This window comes from Nyctereutes procyonoides, unplaced genomic scaffold, assembly GCF_905146905.1.
Source record: "Nyctereutes procyonoides isolate TBG_1078 unplaced genomic scaffold, NYPRO_anot_genome, whole genome shotgun sequence".
In the NCBI taxonomy this organism is placed as follows: Eukaryota; Metazoa; Chordata; class Mammalia; order Carnivora; family Canidae; genus Nyctereutes; species Nyctereutes procyonoides.
Window position 1 is genome coordinate 13,340,318 of NW_026575082.1, and position 18,292 is coordinate 13,358,609.

At 43.7% G+C, this 18,292-nt stretch overlaps 1 protein-coding gene across 1 annotated transcript in view; it reads left to right on the forward strand.

The window, feature by feature from the left end:
* The window catches only part of LOC129514607 (3-ketodihydrosphingosine reductase), a 39,029-nt gene extending 26,539 nt beyond the window's left edge, over positions 1–12,490 (forward strand). Inside the window, exons 8-10 of the mRNA XM_055333347.1 lie at positions 330–413; positions 3,761–3,862; positions 8,686–12,490. Coding sequence (XP_055189322.1) covers positions 330–413; positions 3,761–3,862; positions 8,686–8,805 — 306 coding nt within the window. The 3' untranslated portion in view covers positions 8,806–12,490. The remainder of the gene's footprint in view (positions 1–329; positions 414–3,760; positions 3,863–8,685) is intronic.
* The last annotated feature ends 5,802 nt before the right edge of the window (positions 12,491–18,292 follow it).

Here is an 18,292-nt window from a genome sequence, read left to right on the forward strand (position 1 = left end):
GGCCAGCAGTGAGGATTTTACCAGAATTGTACCACTGATGTGTTCTCCTTCTAGCTCTGGCGGTCGTCACCGGAGCCGAGACCACACAGTGTCCCGCGGAGAGCGGCAGGGGCCTCCTTGTCTCACTGCAGCCGCGGGGCTGAATTCTGTACAGTAACCAGGTAGAAACTGATTTAGAATCCAGATGGACCTGATTCTAAAAGTAGGAGTCTGCTCAAAGGTAGAAGGCTGGAATTCTTCATAAAGTGAGGGAGAGAGGGTTGTTTAGACTTCTTTGCTCTTTAATGGCCCATAATAGTATGGATATGTCTGTTTTTTCCCACCTTTAGCCTTTGGAGACTCGGCTGATTTCAGAGACTGTATCTGTTTGCAAACCAGAGCAAGTGGCCAAACAAATTGTCAAAGACGCCATAGTAAGTACAACCTTGTTTTCTTTTTCTTTTTTTTTTTTAATTTTTATTTATTTATGATAGTCACACAGAGGGGGGGGGGCAGAGACACAGGCAGAGGGAGAAGCAGGCTCCATGCACCGGGAGCCCGACGTGGGATTCGATCCCGGGTCTCCAGGATCGCGCCCTGGGCCAAAGGCAGGCGCCAAACCGCTGCGCCACCCAGGGATCCCCACAACCTTGTTTTCTTTATTAATAGTCATACTGCTGTATTTCTGAAAAGAAATACTATATTTGCCCCAGGGCTTATCTGAAAATATAAATTACTGTGTCTTTTTGGTCAGATTCATATGTAATATTGGATCCTATTCCTCTTCCTTTAGACACTTTATTGATTCCATGTTAATTAGTAGGCTCCTGGAAACTCATTATGTACCTTAACCTTAGGAACAGATTGATGATAGGGATGCATGGGAACTTCGGTTCTTTCAAAAGAACATGAGACTTCCCTGTGATGTGTAAACGGTACACACTAGATTTCTGTCTACAGCCTGCTGCCTTCTTGCTGCTTCCCCACAGTACTTGCATTTGTAGAGAATTTTAGGCAGCTTTATTAAATGCTGGACTCTTCGATTAGGGATTTTTTTTTCTTTCACTTTCCTGCTTCCCGGTATCATTTTCCCAGATGTTCACTAATAAAGAAGTTCCTCCAAGCCCACTGGGTCACCATCCTGTCCAACCCGCTGATGTGCTTCCAGGCTGCTCAGTTTATTTGGAATCAAAAATGGTATCTTTGGAAACCACGTACCTGCCATTTTGTGCCACAAACTTATGACCCCATCCTATTAACCCACATGCAGAACAACATACAGTAAGCAGGGCTGTCTGTAAGCTTTAGACCTGTACCACATGTAGGAAGTTTGGGGACCCTTGAAATGAGGTGTCAGTGAGCCGGGCAGCTGCTCTGAGGGCCGTATGCTCTATGGCACGAGCCTGGACTGAGCAGAATATAAGAAACATCAAACTCTGTTAAGATACATACAGACATTGGAAGAACTGCGCCCTGACTGTATTCAGAGGCAGGGAAAGACGGCCCCTCTGAGTGGATTAGGCGGACTTTGTTTCTCCTGCCTACCTCAGATCAAAGCAAACACACTCAGTGCTTTCGATGATCCGAAATAGCTCTTTGTATTTTGGTAGGATTCATTTAGTCTGGTGGTTTTCAGATTTCATTTTTTGACCTCTTTACACACGAAACTGTTGGTAGTCCCAGAGACTTCTTTACATGTTTATATTTATCCATATTTGCCATATTAGAAATTGAAACTGCATAACCCAAAAGATATTTATTTATTAATCCATGTAAAAGGGCTACAGTAAATCCATTTTGTTTTTTTTCCACGATAATAATTTTCCAAAACAAAACTTTAGGGAGAAGGGTGCATTGTTTTACATTTCACCCATCTCTCTAATGTTTATGTTAATAGAGACAGATGGACCCTCATTGCTGCTTCCACATTCAGCTCACTGTAATATGTTGTTTGGTGTGAAGAATATTAAAAAATGTGCCCTTAGACAGATATGTAGTTAGGAAAGGGAGGAATATTTAATGGGCTTTTCGGATAATTGTGGACATTCTTTGATACTAAACCCAAACTGGATGAATAGTAGTTTCTTAAAGGTTAATTACAGTGTGGAATTGGAAACTACATTAATGAACTTCTTGTTCTCTTACGTTAAATTCCATTGGTCTTTGCACTTTGCATGTTTTGTGTGCATTCATGATTTTGTAGCATTATGCATTAGTCATCTGGAAAATACGGGTTCACTGAATTATCAAAAAAATTTACACCCACTCACCTCACTGCTGGTCTTACCACAAAACTCTTTACATATAGGGAAGCTGACAATCTCCCAATGGCAGGTAGGTTTTCACAAATCTTAATTTTTCCTTGAAAGCTCATATTTTAACATTGACCATAAAAGCTGCCAATGTTCCTTGAAGTGACAGGCTCATTTTATGCATTTTCCACAAAATGCCTCCCAAATACCCCAGTCTAAATAACTGTAGATTGTTTCATGACTTAAACAGTTAGAGGAGTGCCTTTCTGCAGGGCAGCTGTACCCCTTGGGTACAGAACACAGTAGAAGGCACTGGGTATATATTCTCTTTTTGTCACACAGAATAGTAAGAAGATTTGCTCTTAAGGGTTGAGACTTAATAAAATGATTAATTTTACTGCTTTTTCAAGAGCGTTTTATTTATTTTTTTGAAGATTTATTTATTAGAGAAAGGGCAGGAGAGAGAGAGCATGTGAGCAGAGGGAGGGGCAGAGGGAGAGGGAGAGAAGCAGACTCCCCGCTGAGCAGGGACCCTGACGCATGGGGCTCAGGGCTCGAGCCCATGAACCTGAGTTCACAACATGAGCTGAAGCCAAGAGTCAGATGCTCAACCAACTGAGCCACCCAGGTGCACTGCTTTATTAAGGGCATTTTGTTAATTAATTAATTGATTGATTAATTAATTAATGTATCTTAAAGATTTTATTTATTTAGTCCGAGAAAGAGGCAGAGACACAGGCAGAGGGAGAAGCAGGCTCCCTGTGGGGGAGCTGGATGCAGGACTTGATCCCAGGACCCTGGGATCGCGACCTGAACCAAAGGCAGACACTCAACCCAGGCATCACTATCAAGGGCATTGTAAAGCAAAAATGACCTTTTAAAATCTTTGGAAGATTTTAAAAATTCCTGTCTATTTATTGCTGCAAGTATACATGGCAGTGGAGAGGCACCGCCACTGTGGTTTGTACTGATTCATCAGTTTTGCCCATCAATGCAAATGTCAGTGAAAAAGCAGGTAAGGTCTTAGTATTATTATGATACTAATAGTAATTAGTATCATTCTGTGTTCCTGGATCCTCTGAAAAGGTCTCAGGACCCCCAGTGTTCATGGACCCACATTCTGAGGACCACGGGTATAGCCGTTCCATCCCACCTGCCAAGGCCTCGTTTGTCTATGAGAGTAACGTATGCTCTGTTACTCTCTTATGCCACCTAATGTGGATACCCTTCATTGTTTCTTTTTTTTTAAATCTTTAATAAATTTTTTTTTTAGAGAGAGTACAAGAGAGAGAGCAGGAGGGGCAAAGGGAGTGGGAGAGAGACAATCTTAAGCAGAACTCTGTGCCCAGTATGTAGCCCCATGTAGGGCTTGAACTCATGAGCCTGAGATCATGACCAGAGTCCATATCATAAGTTGGACACTTGCCCAACTGAGCCTCCCAGGCGCCCCACACAACTTCGTCACTTCTGATGTGTTGATTCCTTTCCTGGTCACTACTGCTGCCTCTTTTCTTGTCCTTCCATTTTAGCAAGGAAATTTTAACAGTTCCATTGGCTCAGACGGGTACATGCTGTCGTCCCTGACCTGTGGAATGGCTCCTGTAACTTCCATTACTGAAGGGCTCCAGCAGGTGAGCTATGCTTACACCTCCAGATGGACAGATGGAGGGACAGATCATGCCTCTCACTAAAGCCCAATGAGAAAAGGTTAACAGAAGACTCGGTAACTTTATCTGAGGAAGTGAAGAATTTTTACTGCAGTATCCATGCTTTCTTTTGCTGTGGCAGAGATAAGAAACTGGGACGCAGGTTAAAGATACCACGTGAGGGGTTCAGACAGGGGTGAGGTCTTCTGTGCTCCTGGCACTGTGGATAGAAAGGGATCGCCATCTCTGCTCTCAGGGTGTTCACTCAGGTTGTCATCTGAGAACCACTGGCCCTAGTGTCTGCGGTAGAGTGATGTAGGGTACCAGACGGCAGGCCAGACACCTCTTCTAGGTGAGTCCGGTCACAGGCAGCCCAGCTTAGGGAGGTGCAAGTCAAGGATTCAACACAGCCCTCCTCTTAGGAAAGCTGTGGTTCATCCAGGCCACACAGAAGTGAACCGCTCGTTGATGTGCTGGGGGGCCGTGTTTGCTGCTGGAGAATCAGAAGGGAAGCAACCTCTACAACCTCAGGGGCTCACGGTCTAGGGAGGAGATGGACAAAAAGGTGATACAAGGCAATGTAATAAAACAAGCCAACAGAGGGCTGGCTCTGCATAGACCGGATGATGGATGGTGGAATGTAGCTGGAGGGTGGAAGGCTGCCTGAGAAGGGGCTGTCTGCGTTCATGGGTGGTTTAGAACCAAGTACCAAGCTGTGTGCGGTAGACCATGTCCAGACTAAAAACCTGAATGACTTGGGTGTGGGCTTTTTCTCACTCTTCTCTTCCGTGACTTTGTTGACTCTCTCAGAGGTAGATGTCATATTACACATGAGCTCTGTGAGGACGGCCCCTCACAGCTGGTGCCTGGCATATAGTAGGAGCCACGGGCTGCCTGAGGAGAGCAAATGCATTAATTCCACACGTCCCGTAGCCGTCTTCTCCCTTCTCCCACTTGTATACGAGTGATGCCAGACCTAAAACTTCAGCCCGTGACTATTACCTCCACTCCAGTTCTGTATCAGTTTCTTTCAGGTGTTTTCCCTGGGCTGTGACCTCACATCTCCAGTTCAGCGTGCCTGCAGTAAAGCTGCATTTCCCAGCATTCCGTCCCCGCTGCCCCATCACCGATTCTGTATTGTCTCCGTGATTGGGGTCAGTGTTCCTGTTAACTCAAGAGCCCAGAGAGGAAGCAGGTGTCCGCCTGGACCCCCTCCTGCCCCGCATGTGAGGGGTCTCTCCTCCCTCCAGTCCTGGGTCTCAGGCTCTGTGAACCAGAGATTGTCAGCTGGGGACCCATGGACCTATAGAATGTTTTGTTCAGTTCATCTAGTATGAGTGTGCATGTTGAAATAAAATGGTTTTAAAGTCAGATTTTCCATAAATCGTCCAGATTTCAGACTTTTCGTGGAAAATCAGAAGGCCTAACAGCACAGGGTCTGCATTCTCACCTGGCAGTAATCGGCTGGGGCAGGTGGCTGCCGCTGCTGTTACACAGGACACGGCCCCCCATCCCCTTGACCTCACAGCACCCTGCCCCAGGCCTGGGTGCATCAGAATGTGCCATCACATTTCCATGCAGGATTTTCTGAACTACAAATCCACCTTGCATGGCAACCCTCACTGGCTCCCCAGTACCACTGAGGTAAAGGTTCTACTTCAGCTTGGGGCATAACCCTCTGACCTTTGACCTTGCTCACCTTCCTGCCCCTCCTCCTCTTTCCATGATCTTGTCTCTGACCATCCAGCCCCAGCCTTCCTTTGTCTGACCAACTTCCAGCCTTCTTTCAGGTCTTACTTTAGGTGATGCTTTTTCTAGAAAATTCCAATTTCTTAGACTTAACTATTTTAGCATTTTGGCATGCTGTGTTCTGGTCGCTTTTTCTTGATTTTTTTCTTTCCCTTATTTTTATTTATATATATATTTTAAATAATATACTCTTTTTAGGGTAGTTTTATGTTCATAGAAAATTTGAGTTGAAATTATGGAGTTCCCATACACCCTGTCTTCCTATCTCCATGGGACGTCGGCACGGTTGATGAGCCATATCCAGCCACCAGTATTACCTGAAGTCCATGGTTTACATTAGGGTTTACTCTTGGTGTCCCACACCCTTCCTCAGGGTTTTGACAAGTGTGTACTGACATGTATGTCTGCTGACATGTATGTATGTGACCACGTGTCCACCATTAGGCTGTCACATGGAGTAGTTCCCCACCCCAACATTTACCCATGCCCCTCCTGCTCCTCCCTTCCCCCTGTCCCCATTGTTTTGCCTTTTTCTGCTTTCCTTTGGTTCTTGAGCTTTTTTCTTTTTTTTTTTAAAGATTTTTTTTTTTTTAATTTATTTACGATAGTCATACAGAGAGAGAGAGAGAGAGGCAGAGACACAGGCAGAGGGAGAAGCAGGCTCCATGCACCGGGAGCCCGACGTGGGATTCGATCCCTGGTCTCCAGGATCGCGCCCTGGGCCAAAGGCAGGCGCCAAACCGCTGCGCCACCCAGGGATCCCTGGTTCTTGAGCTTTTCAAAGTTATCTGAGCACACCCTTCAGAGAACCAGTGTTTTCAAGGCTCTGTGGGAACAACAACCACCCTATTGCTGCATGCCCCCCTCACCCTTCTCAGACGCAGCCGCACTGTTCTGTAGGCTGGGCCTCCACATCTCTATTGAGAGTGTTCCTGGAGTGAAGACTTACACAGGTGCCTCCAGGCTCCATTTAGAGTGTATCCAGAGTGTAGACTTATATGGCTGCCTCCAGGCTCCATCTAGAGTGTATCTGAGTGTGGACTTACACGGCCACCTCCAGTCTCCATCTAGAGTGTATCTGGAGTATAGACTTACATGGCTGCCTCTAGTCCCCATCTAGAGTGTATCTGGAGTATAGTAGACAGCAGCCTCCTGGCTCCATCTAGAATGTATCCGGAGTGTAGACTTTAGATGGCAGCCTCTAGTCTCCATCTAGAATGCATCTGGAGTGCAGACCTACACGGCTGCCTCCAGGCTCTATCTAGAGTGTAGACTTAGATGGCAGCCTCCTGTCTCCATATAGAGTGTATCCGGAGTATAGACTTAAATGGCAGCCTCCAGGGTCCATCTAGAGTGTATCTAGAGTGTAGACTTACACGGCTGCCTCCAGTCTCCATCTAGAGTATATCTGAGTGTAGACTAGCCTGGCTACCTCCAGGCTCTATCTAGAGTGTATCTAGAGTATAGACTTATACAGCCAACTCTGTGGATTTCTCAGGTTGGGGTCCAGCATGGGCATCTTCCAAGAAGGAGGAAGATTTAGGTCCTCACAGTCTCCTCCTTTCACTTGCAGCGTCCTCTCCATTCCCACCCTCCCTTTTAACTTCTTTTTTTTTTTTAATAGATGTTATTATTATTTTTTTTTAGATTTTTATTTATTTATGATAGTCACACACAGAGAGAGAGAGAGAGGGGCAGAGACATAGGCAGAGGGAGAAGCAGGCTCCATGCACCGGGAGCCCAACGTGGGATTCGATCCCGGGTCTCCAGGATCGCGCCCTAGGCCAAAGGCAGGCGCCAAACCGCTGCGCCACCCAGGGATCCCTCCCTTTTAACTTCTAATGTGATTTTGGGTGGATCTGTGTTTGAGACAATCATTGTTATGGCTACGTGAATGCTCTTTACAGATGAACTCTGTAGTATACATAATTAATTTTCCTTTACCTTTTCTTTTCCCTAGAACCATTACTGACCTTTTTCTGTGTTCTTAATAATGACTGTCTTCCTTTCCTCTCAGAAATATCAGACTGTCTCTCAGTTTCCCTTCTGGAAGAAATCCTTCCTGGAGCCTTCTGAGCTACCTGTCAGGCCTGCCTGCCTTGTGTCTGGAGTCTCCTCTGCCTCTCATCTGTTCTGGGTCACATGATGTCATCTTTCTTTGTGGGCCCCGTAATGTGGCTTTTCTAGTCTTCTACTTTTCTGAAAAGGCACCCATGGGAGGCAGATTGTCTGAGAACTAGCGTATTTGAAAATGCTTCTCTTTGTTGTTCTGTGCCTTTAAAACATTCCAGTCTGAGGTGTTGCAGGGAGAGCGAGTTGGCAGAAAGCTTGGCGATTAGTAGATACCCACTGTCCCAACCCAACACAGGAATGACCTGCCTCTAGTTGGGTATCTTTCCAGTTACCGAAGATGCTCATGGAGGGCAGGCTGTGTCTTTCTCACAGTGGTGGCACCTAGCATAGGGTCTGACTCTTGTGATCAGAACATATGTCTTAAACCAGAAAGCCTTGATGGTAGTTGGGATATTTGGGGTGCTGGAGTGGATCTTCCTTAGCTATTAGAACCTGAGGACTACCAAGAATAACTATTTTGTTCTCTGTATAATTTGAATTTATTCATTGGGCACCTAATTCTAACAGGCACATGTACAGGGGGCCAGAGCAGAAAGCTTCTCTGCTCAGTGTTTTGCTGATGCTTATGGAGTTTTGTTTTCTTATTTTATTTTAAAGATTCTATTTATTTGAGAGGGCGAGAGAGAGAGAGAGCACGAGGAGGGGCAGAGGGAGAAGCAGACTCCCTGCTGAGCAGGGAGCCTGACTTGGGACTCACTTCCAGGACCTTGAGATGAGATCATGACCTGAGCCCAAGGCAGACGCTTAACCCACTGAGCCACCATCCAGGCTTACCCCAATTTGGGAGTTTCCATCATGCTTATCCTGGGAGCAGATTAGAAGATGTGTCTTAGAAACTCTTGATTAGAGAATATTTTAAAACCCCTTGAAGTGAGCTGTGGTGTTGTGCCGTGGAACGAGCTCAGGGGTCTCTCTGTCTCTCGCAGGTGGTCACCATGGGCCTCTTCCGCACCATCGCACTGTTTTACCTCGGAAGTTTCGACAGCATAGTGCGTCGCTGCATGATGCAGAGAGCAAAATCGGAAATTGCAGACAAAACTGCCTAATCCTTACCCCTTGGGAAAAGACTGTTTCTAAATAATCTGAACAGCTTGCTGCTAAAAGGGACCCAGTTTTTGGCCTACAGACACGTATGTATTGCTTTTGAATATGTGAGATTGGACCAGTGCTCTTCAGAAACCTGGCTGCGGGTGAGGGGATAGACGTTCAGCTCCAGGCGATCTTATTAATACTATGCAAATATGGAACAGGAGACCATTGATTCTCTGAGACGGAGAGGTGATGACCCTATGGGAACGAATAGCATGGTGAGCAGGGTAAAGAACATCATTCCAGAATGATCCTTTACATTTTTCTATTTATTCTTTTTTTTTCCTCTATTGAGATTAATTCCAGAAATGTTCCTTATGATACATATAAGACGAAGCCTTGGGGCCTTTTTAACCTTCCATGAAAGGCAGTTTATGGGTTACTGGGGCCTTTTTTTTTTTTTTAAACATGGTGTATTTTATTTAAGATGAGTTTTATATATTGCTGGAGGGTCTGAATGCATGATAATGTCCCTGACTCACTGTGCTTCTGGTGGAAACTTGTGGCTTCTCTCTCTCTTTGATCCCATAAGAATGTAGGGGGATGAGAGAGGGCAATGCACTGGAAGGGAAGGAAAGAAAGATTTTCCCGTAGGAAAAATAATGCTTTCTTGTCTTCTTTAGACTTGAATGCGTAGAGCACTTTTTTTTTTTCATTCGTGAGGAAAGGCAGCCTCCTAAAATGTTTTCTGAAGAGAAATAAAACCTTAGAAGCTTAAAAGTTTACAATTTCTTCAACAGCCATGATGACACGGAGCTCACCCATTCCATTAGAGTGTCTTGTCATTCTTTCCATCTCTCCCTCCTATTTTGCTGATACTGCTATAATATTTTTATATATATAAAAAGACCAGTTAAAATATTTTGACTTGACTTTTTAAATTAATTCATGAATTAAAACAGGTGAAAAAATGAAAAAGTGTGACATTCTTCTCCTAGCATATATGTAGCTTTTAAGAAAGGCTGTGGATTGTATATTTACATTTTCTTCATTAAGAGAAAGATAGGACAAGGCCAATTTTGAAGATACTCATTTTTGAAAGAAAATCATCACCCATTCTTTCTGTGATTCCCACTTAACCCGAGAGCCTTCTCTTCATGCCACATGTTAAGAAAGCCCAGTCATCACACCCAAACATAAGCCCTGGAATCCTCTTGGCCCCGTGAATGCTGTGTTCAGATCACAGGCTCTGTTGCTCAGTTAGTGGATTTCCACAATAAGTGCCTCTGATGAGTTTTGGCCAATGTTTCCTGCTTCATCCTGTCACTGTATGTGTTCTTCTACTTAGGGACAGTCCTCTTCATCACAATGCTATACCCCCTCCTTCTTACATACACAGTATGCATATACTATGCATACAAAAGATAAAAGACCTAAAAATTAATAGCAAACCATTTTTTTTGCTCTTGAGTTTTTGAACCTCTTGACTTTGAAATCACTTAATTTTTTAAAAGTAAGATATTATAATGGCTTTAATCCATGGCATCCTTTTAATGATGGCCTGAGAATGGTATATCTTAACACTGACAAAGACAGAAGAGATCATTTAATATATAAGTTGCTTGGAATGACTTCATTGCAGTTTATGGGGGTGGGTTGATGCCATAGTAGCTTTCATGAGTCTTTCCGTCTTAAATAGCCATCGTTTGCAAGCTACATTAGGTCATATTTCGCAGCCTCTTAAGATAGAGTAATGGCTGTATTTCCCTAATTCACAGAAAACACATTACTATCTGGATGTTTCTCACTTTTATTTTTCTCTCATAAATGTTCCTTGAATGTTGGCACCTTCTACTGCTGAACTAATAGATAAAAATCTAGTCTAAGGTGGTGTCTCACTTTAATGCAGTTAACTATTTTAACCATGGTTATTTCAATATACAGTTCTCAAGGTATCCTCATAGACTGTACTGTCACCTCTAGGTAATCTGCTACCTGGACAAATTTAAGAGCCCCTGTTCTGTGTGGGAAGTAGTATCCCAACCCAGTTGAAGCTCTGGCATGAGAGCAGATTTTGTGTGGATCATAATATCAGGGAATCGGTCTTCTTTGTCAAAGCTGTTAAAGGGCCAAAGTTCCATGACCAAATGTTTTGAAACTAAGGGTTTTTTCTCCTTTCTTCCTCAATTTGGTGCCATTATTCACTTGATAATAAAACCTGACTGGAACTGATGTATTATAGTTTTAATTTGCCCATTTCATCAACTATTCATTAATTTTTCTCAAAGAAACACCAGTGGGTTTGATTATAGGTATTGCCCCCGATTCTATGGAGGTGTTTTATAATATTCAGTATATGCCCCATATCACACCTTTCTCCAAATCTAAAAAATTAGGAATTCTGAAGCGCACCTGGCCAGAATGGTTTGAATAAAGGATTATAGACATTTAGCAGCATCACACAAAGATCTGATTTCATCCAAAACATTAAAATATTACAAAGGCAAACTATATTTTTTATCTTTTTTTGGTTCAGTTTTTGTACATTTTTTACACTGACTTGTTGTTGTTTTGTTTGCTCAGGGGAGAGAAAAAAAAACACAAAAAAATCTCTGAGTCAGATTGTTCAGGAACCTCTTGGCTTTTTTTTTTTTTTTTCTTAAGGGGTCATTGATTCAACACTTTGTACTGTACCCAGAAGTGAATATATCTTACCTGTGGAAGAAGGAGTTTAATTACAATTCTGTTGAAATGTTGGCTTTCTGTTTGTGAACAATGGTTTATTATGTGAGTGTTGGTTCTGAAGTGCTTGCCTCTGCTGAGTTTGGTTTTACTGTTTTATTGTAGCGTATTTGTGACTGTATTTATTTTAAAATGCCAAACATCATTCATCCATAGAAATTCCAAAATATATTCAAGGACCCTTCATCGTTGAAAAAGGTACAAGAAACAATCTTCATTTCTTTTTACAAAAACCAAGTCAGGGGAATTGTTCTTTTCTGTATTTTTTGAAATGTAATTTTCACAGCTGAAAAGAAATGAAAAATGGTATTAATCATGCCCTCTTTGCATTGATACTTAGATATGTCCAGTTACAAATCTGTTGGTTAAACCATACATTGTTGGTCCTTGGACCTGAAACATTGAGAGAGCATTTCTAATATTTAAATGATAAAGCGTTTTTGGAAATAGTCGCTTCAATTCAAAGAATTGTATGTCTTTGTCTTTCTAGAAGAAAAAAAAATTTTTTTTTTTACTGAGTTATATCATCAACAGATTTAATTTTATTACCTCATGTTCTAATTTAAACATGTCTTACTCACATGAGGACACTTTTAAATATTCATAGTTTTTGACATACAATGCTTTGTATCTTCCTCATGTCCTTAATTCTTAGTAACTCAGCTTTAAGAAGTACGTCCTAACCATAACCTTCCATATTCTGGACTAAATCTTGTGTAGTGCACTACAGTGACAGCAGATTTGATATTTTGAAGAGGAGATAATAGCTATTATATTTTACACTTGCTTGATGGGACAACTCTAAAGACATTTTTAAACTGTAAGAATGCACATGGCTATTTTGATATATATTAGAACTTGTGTTTGCTACTTTAGGAGCTTTTGTGGCAGAATTGTAACTTAATTTTCTTATCTTGTATTTCTGAATCACAACAAAAAATAAATGGGGAACAAGCTTTACAGATTTGAAAATGTATTTTTTTTTTAGAAATTTGCATTTCTTAAGAGTCACTTAAGCAAAACACAGATTTCCTTTCTAATGTTATCCTAACCTTGCATCCTAGACATTGAGAAGGCTTGATTGTGGTCATTTTTTTTGGAACATGTTTTTTGGTCATGTTTTCAGAGTAAGTACTTGGTATTCTGAGCCTCAGTTTCAAATACGTTCTGTATTTGTGTGACTCAGATATGGGATACATGAGTAAAAGCGTAAGAAAAGCAGAATTTAGTAAAATTTCTTAATGTAAAATTACACTTCATATAAAAACAAGTAGATTTCTCCTACTTTAAACCTGCATATACTAACAATGAAATATCTCTTAGATTCTGAAGGATACCGAAGAACAGTATATAAAATAACATATCATAATCTTAACATTCCTTAATCTTTAAATGGGAAAACTTGGTTTACATTGTGAAGAGATTCTTTGGATATCTTGGTTTGCAAACTTAAGCCTTCTCTAAATTCTAGCACTGTATATAGCATTATTGGCATATGATACCCTTTCTATAATTTTTATATTTGGATATTTAAAAAGAAAAACATTCTTGTGTTCTGATTTTATACCCTCAATTTCCCCTCACAACTTATATTTATTGAGCACCTATGATGAGCTTGGCATCCAGGCTCCCAGGATTACTACTCTGCATAAACAGTTTGTCTCTCCCTGGTGGTGATTACATTTCTTGTTTTCTTCCCTCCCCACTCCTTCATCTCTCTGAAGTCTCTTACAAGTCTTCCCGGAGAAAGAGGAACCGCGCCCCATTCCTTTCTTCAGCTTGGGGCCTCTAAATTTTATGCCGCAAATGTTTGAATGTCAGATGCTATTCTAGGCTGGGAATGCACAAAGGAAAAATATAGTCCCTATCCTCAAATAGTTTATTATCTACAGAGAAAAACATATGCCAGAAATTACACTGTGAATCTGACAATAGCTATGATTAAGATATCATAATTAACACTGAAAACCTAACCCGTGCCGGTCTCTGTTGTGAGCGCATCACATTGAATTCATCTCAATCATACACTAAACCTCAAGTGGTACTGTTTATATCCCCCTGACATGGAGGGGCATAGTCATAGAGAGGTTGAGTCATTAGCCCAAGGTCGCAGCTATGATGCAATGGAGCCCAGATTCAAACCCCTGTATTCTGACTTTAAACTCCTGTTTTCTGTATTAACCCTTTTCTGGGGACACAGGTGGGCTCCTAGGACTGCCCAGGGAAGTCAGTTGTGGTGTCACAGGGGAAGAAGTCCTGGAAATGGAACTCAAAGAATGAGTGTGAATTTGCTGCAAGAAGGTTGGGTGCATTTCAGGGAGATGAGAAGATGTGCTAAGGCAAAAACCATGAGAGATCTTGGTATATTCCAGAAAGCGCACAGAGTTAACAGGGCGGTAAGAAGAGAATGTATAAGGAAAGGGTGGTGCCCAGGTGATAGACTTGCACCTGATCATGTCATGCAGAGGAGTTGAGATTTTCGCCTCTGAAGAACTTTGAGCAGAAATATAAAATGGCCAGATTTGAGCTGTAAAAAGATCATGCTTCCCCTTGAAACTCAGGGTTTGCTGAGCCCTTGAGCCTTGGAGTAAACCATTCTCATTAGTTGGAAAGATCCCAACTTTAGATACATACACTGTTTGGGTTGAGTTGTGTGCCCTCAAAAGATGTTGCCCTCTTAACCCTCAATACCCGTGAATGTGACCTTACTTGGAAATAGGACCTTTATAGATATAACTGAGTTATGATGAGGTTATTTGGCTTCTAATCCAATATGGCAGTGACCTTACAAGAATAGAACACAGAGAGACACGGAGAAAGCCATGTGACAACAGAGGCAGATCAGAGTGATGCGGGTGCATGCCCAGGAACACCAAGGACTGCCAACCACCTCCAGAAGCTAGGAAAGAGGCGAGGAGAGATTTTTCCCTGGAGCCTTCAGAGGGAGCATGGCCCATTTGAGACCGTGGTTTTGGACTTCATGCCTCCTTAAACTGTAGGAGAATAAATTTCTGTTTCAATCTGCCTAGTTTGTGGTACTTTCTTGTGGCAGTCCTAGGAAACAAAAACATTAACCTTATTTCTCTAAACATGTTCATCAGGAAGTAATCCGGGAGACCTTGTGCTCTGTGCTAAATCACATAAGAGAATAAAGGTCATTGCACAGAAGAATGTAAATTCTTTCCCTATTTCCCCAACATACTATGGGGTTTTACATTGTCTGGGTCTATTACTGTAGTTTTGATCCAACTGCAGCAGTAACCATTTGAAACATTTAATTCCCTGCTCGTGTTTTATTTCACTTTAGATGCCAGGTCGTGAATTTGAAAGGAAAAATTGCCACAAGGAAATTTCCTGCACTCGTCTTTGTGAACCAGAAGCAAACATGATTTGCCCGCTCTTAAACTCACACAACAGAATGATTCAGCTGCAGTTCATTACCTAGCTTCAAAGGTTGTTGCTTAATTATTCTAAACACTTTTTGAGGTTTAGGATTTACCATAAATTATTCAAGTAGGTTTCTCTGTTTAAACCAAGGCCTATTGCTCTAGATTTGGCAAAAGTGCTTCCTTGTGATGACAAGGATGGTTTGAGAGCACATAGTGGACAAATTGGTTGCAGTCATTTCTGTAGCAGAAGACAGGCGCTAGAGCATTAATGAACTGGGAACAGTATTACTGTTAGTAACTAATGCTAATTGGCAATTAGTATTATAATATTCTGATAATTACCAACAACAGAGGCAAACCATGGGAAAGCAGGTGACGCTATTGCATAAGAGTTCACAATCTTTTTTTTTTTTTTTTAAAGAGTTATTTATTGTTTCATGAGATACAGAGAGGGGGACAGAGACCCAGGCAGAGGGAGAAGCAGGCTCCTCACAGGGGAGCCCAATGTGGGACTTGATCCCAGATTCCGGGATCATGACCTGAGCCGAAGGCACGCACCCAACCACTGAGCCACCCAGGCATCCCAAGAGTTCATAATCTATAAGCTATGTCAATTATATCTCAGTAAAGCTGGAAATGATAATATAGAAGACGCTTGAAATTGGAAGTCAGTGTTTTGGATTGCTTGGGCAGGCCTGGGGGATATTTTTTTAAGCAGTTTTTTCTTTTTTTTTGTTTTGCAGGTTAAGTGACCTCTGTTTGTTCTTCCTCATTTATTTCCACTTTAGTTTGCCTGAATGGTTCCGACGTATTTTATATTTTTAACTCTTTTACCTTATCTGTTAGTTGTCAATTCCCTCTCGATTAGTGGTGCTTTTCTACCCTCATTTTATTTTTATTTTTTTAAAGATTTTACTTATTTGACAGAGAGAGGGGGAGAGAGCAAGCACAAGCAGGGGGAACGGGGAACAGAGAGAGGGAGAAGCAGACTCCCCACCAAGCAGGGAATCCCCGATGTGGGGCGCCATCCTAGGATCCTGGGATCAAGGTATGAGCTGGAGGCAGATGCTCCACCCACTGAGCCACGCAGGCGCCCCTCTATCCTCATTTTAGATAAAAAGTTTAATAGTAAGATTTACTACATGCCCATATGTCCAGATTAGAATAATGTCCTTTTTGCATTTCATGAACTTTGGATGTGTTTATGCTGGTGATGGATGAAGAGAACTTTCTGAATGACACTGTTAAACATCAACCAGTAGGTGGCGAAAACTGGCAATAAAAAGCTTTTTGTTTGGCAGACTGGAGAATAAAGAAGGAAAACACAGGCCTTTCAGGCACTTGATACAACCTCCCTCCCCTGCATCTTATTCTTTTCTCTTCCTGGTGCCACCCTGCTCCTAGGATCCAGCCAGACAAAGCTGGCAGAAGGGTAGTCCATTGGCTCTGAAAAGCCCACGGTGCATACAGGTGGAAGGTTGTTGGAAGGCCTGAGGCACAGATCTAGGATTCAAACCCAGGACTCCTGACTCTGGCCGGGGCTCCCTCCTCTCCCTCCCCAGTACCCAGGGACAGTTAATCCACGCACTGCCTATAATCCGCCCCCCCCCCCCCCCGATACTTTAAGGTGGAATCTAATAACCAAGTCTGAACAGAGGAATGGCTTCACTCTTTAGGGTATAAGAAAATTCAGAACATTCCTGGGAAATATATCCTTAGTCAAGGACCGTAAGGCAGACCTATCCTGAGAATGGCTGCTGATGGCCAAGATGCCACCGAAAGAATAAGTGTGAAAAAATCTGTTAAGTGAGCCTCTTTGGGAGCCAAGGAGCGGGCAAAAATCAGGAGGCTTTTCTTGCTCTGGGAATGGGGGGGATCCATTTCCTTCTAGGGGCCGTCTTTGCAGAAGTACAATTTCTTTCCAGCTCTGTCCTTTCATTTCCTCACATGCTGGGTCTCAGAAGCACTAAGGCTTTCAATTCCTCTTAAGTCATTTTGGGGGGTTTAAGACAAGTTTCTGAGATCCTTAAACTATCATGTTGCGGCAATAGTACAGGTTTCTTTCTTTTCTTTCTCTCTTTTTTTTTAAGTACAGGTTTCTACTCTTTTCTGTGAGAACATACCTCCCAGATTAGGGGATGCCCAGTGTCCATCTCCAGGCCAGAACCTGGTCCCCCATCCCCCACCCCCACCCCCCTAGGGCCACATCACAGCCATTAGAAAGCATAAAGGAGCATCTTCCTTCATTCCTTCTTGCTGGGCTGAGAAGTTTGTACGAGGCACCCATTCCCACATGCAAGAGGTTGGCACGTTGGTTGATTGGGTATGATAAATGAAATGAAAATAATTTGCGCTTATTTTGCTCAAGAATGCATGCTTTGATTTCAGAGTAGGAATGAGACAAAATAAAGATGGTGTCAGAACATGTTTGTACACATTGCAGTGCTCATTTGTCACGTCTCTATGAGCACTATAATCCGGCATCCGTACATATTTGTATTTGAGCCCTATTAGGTAAGCTGTCGTGCTTTTAGCAAACATTTTTTTTCTTGGCACTCTGTTTGTCAAAGACTTTCTGAGGTGAAAAATAGTTAAACACGCACAACTTGTTTGCCCTCTTGTGCACTTCTCCTAGGGGCTATCCGAGCTGATGAATTAAAGAATGTGTGTGCTTGTGTGTACAATAGATGTGTGCATGGCCTGTGTGTGTGTGTGTGTAGACGAGAAGGTGCAGCCCCCAGCACCGGCTGCTAGGGGACCCCGCGGGCCTTGGGAAGCCCACCCACGCCGGTGTTGGGACCGTGGGCCTGAAGGCGCCCGTGCAGACCCCCGCAGCGTCCAGCCGCAGCCTAGCGCCAGTACCCTCGGGGGCAGAGGACAAACCTTTACTTAGGCATTTGCGAGCCCTTGACAAGCCCGACTCGCCCCTGCTGGCCCGCGGAGAGCTGCGTCCGGCCCTGGGCACGGATGGCGTCTCCAGGGCGGGCGTTGCGCCCGCACACCTGGGACGCGACTTGCGAGTGAACCCGGCGCTCGCCGGGGGCTTCCCTGGCCTGTCCCCGCCCCGCCGGAGGGCATCGCCCGGGCGCCCCTGCTCGGGGTCGGCGTGGGCCTGGGTCTCCGCCCGGCAGCTGCCGAGAGCCGGCACCGCGACGTGTGCACAGGCGCACGCACGCGCACGCGCACACGCACACGCGGCCCGAGGGGTCGGCGCGGCTCCCGCGCGCAGCAGTGCCCCGGGCGCGCCCGCCCCTCGCAGGCCCGAGGAGGCCCCTCGCACACCCACCGCGCCGCGGCCGCGGCCGCGCGGGAGGCCTGCGCCGCCCGCGCCACCCACCGGCCGGGCCCGGCGAGCGGGCGGGGCGGGCGGAGC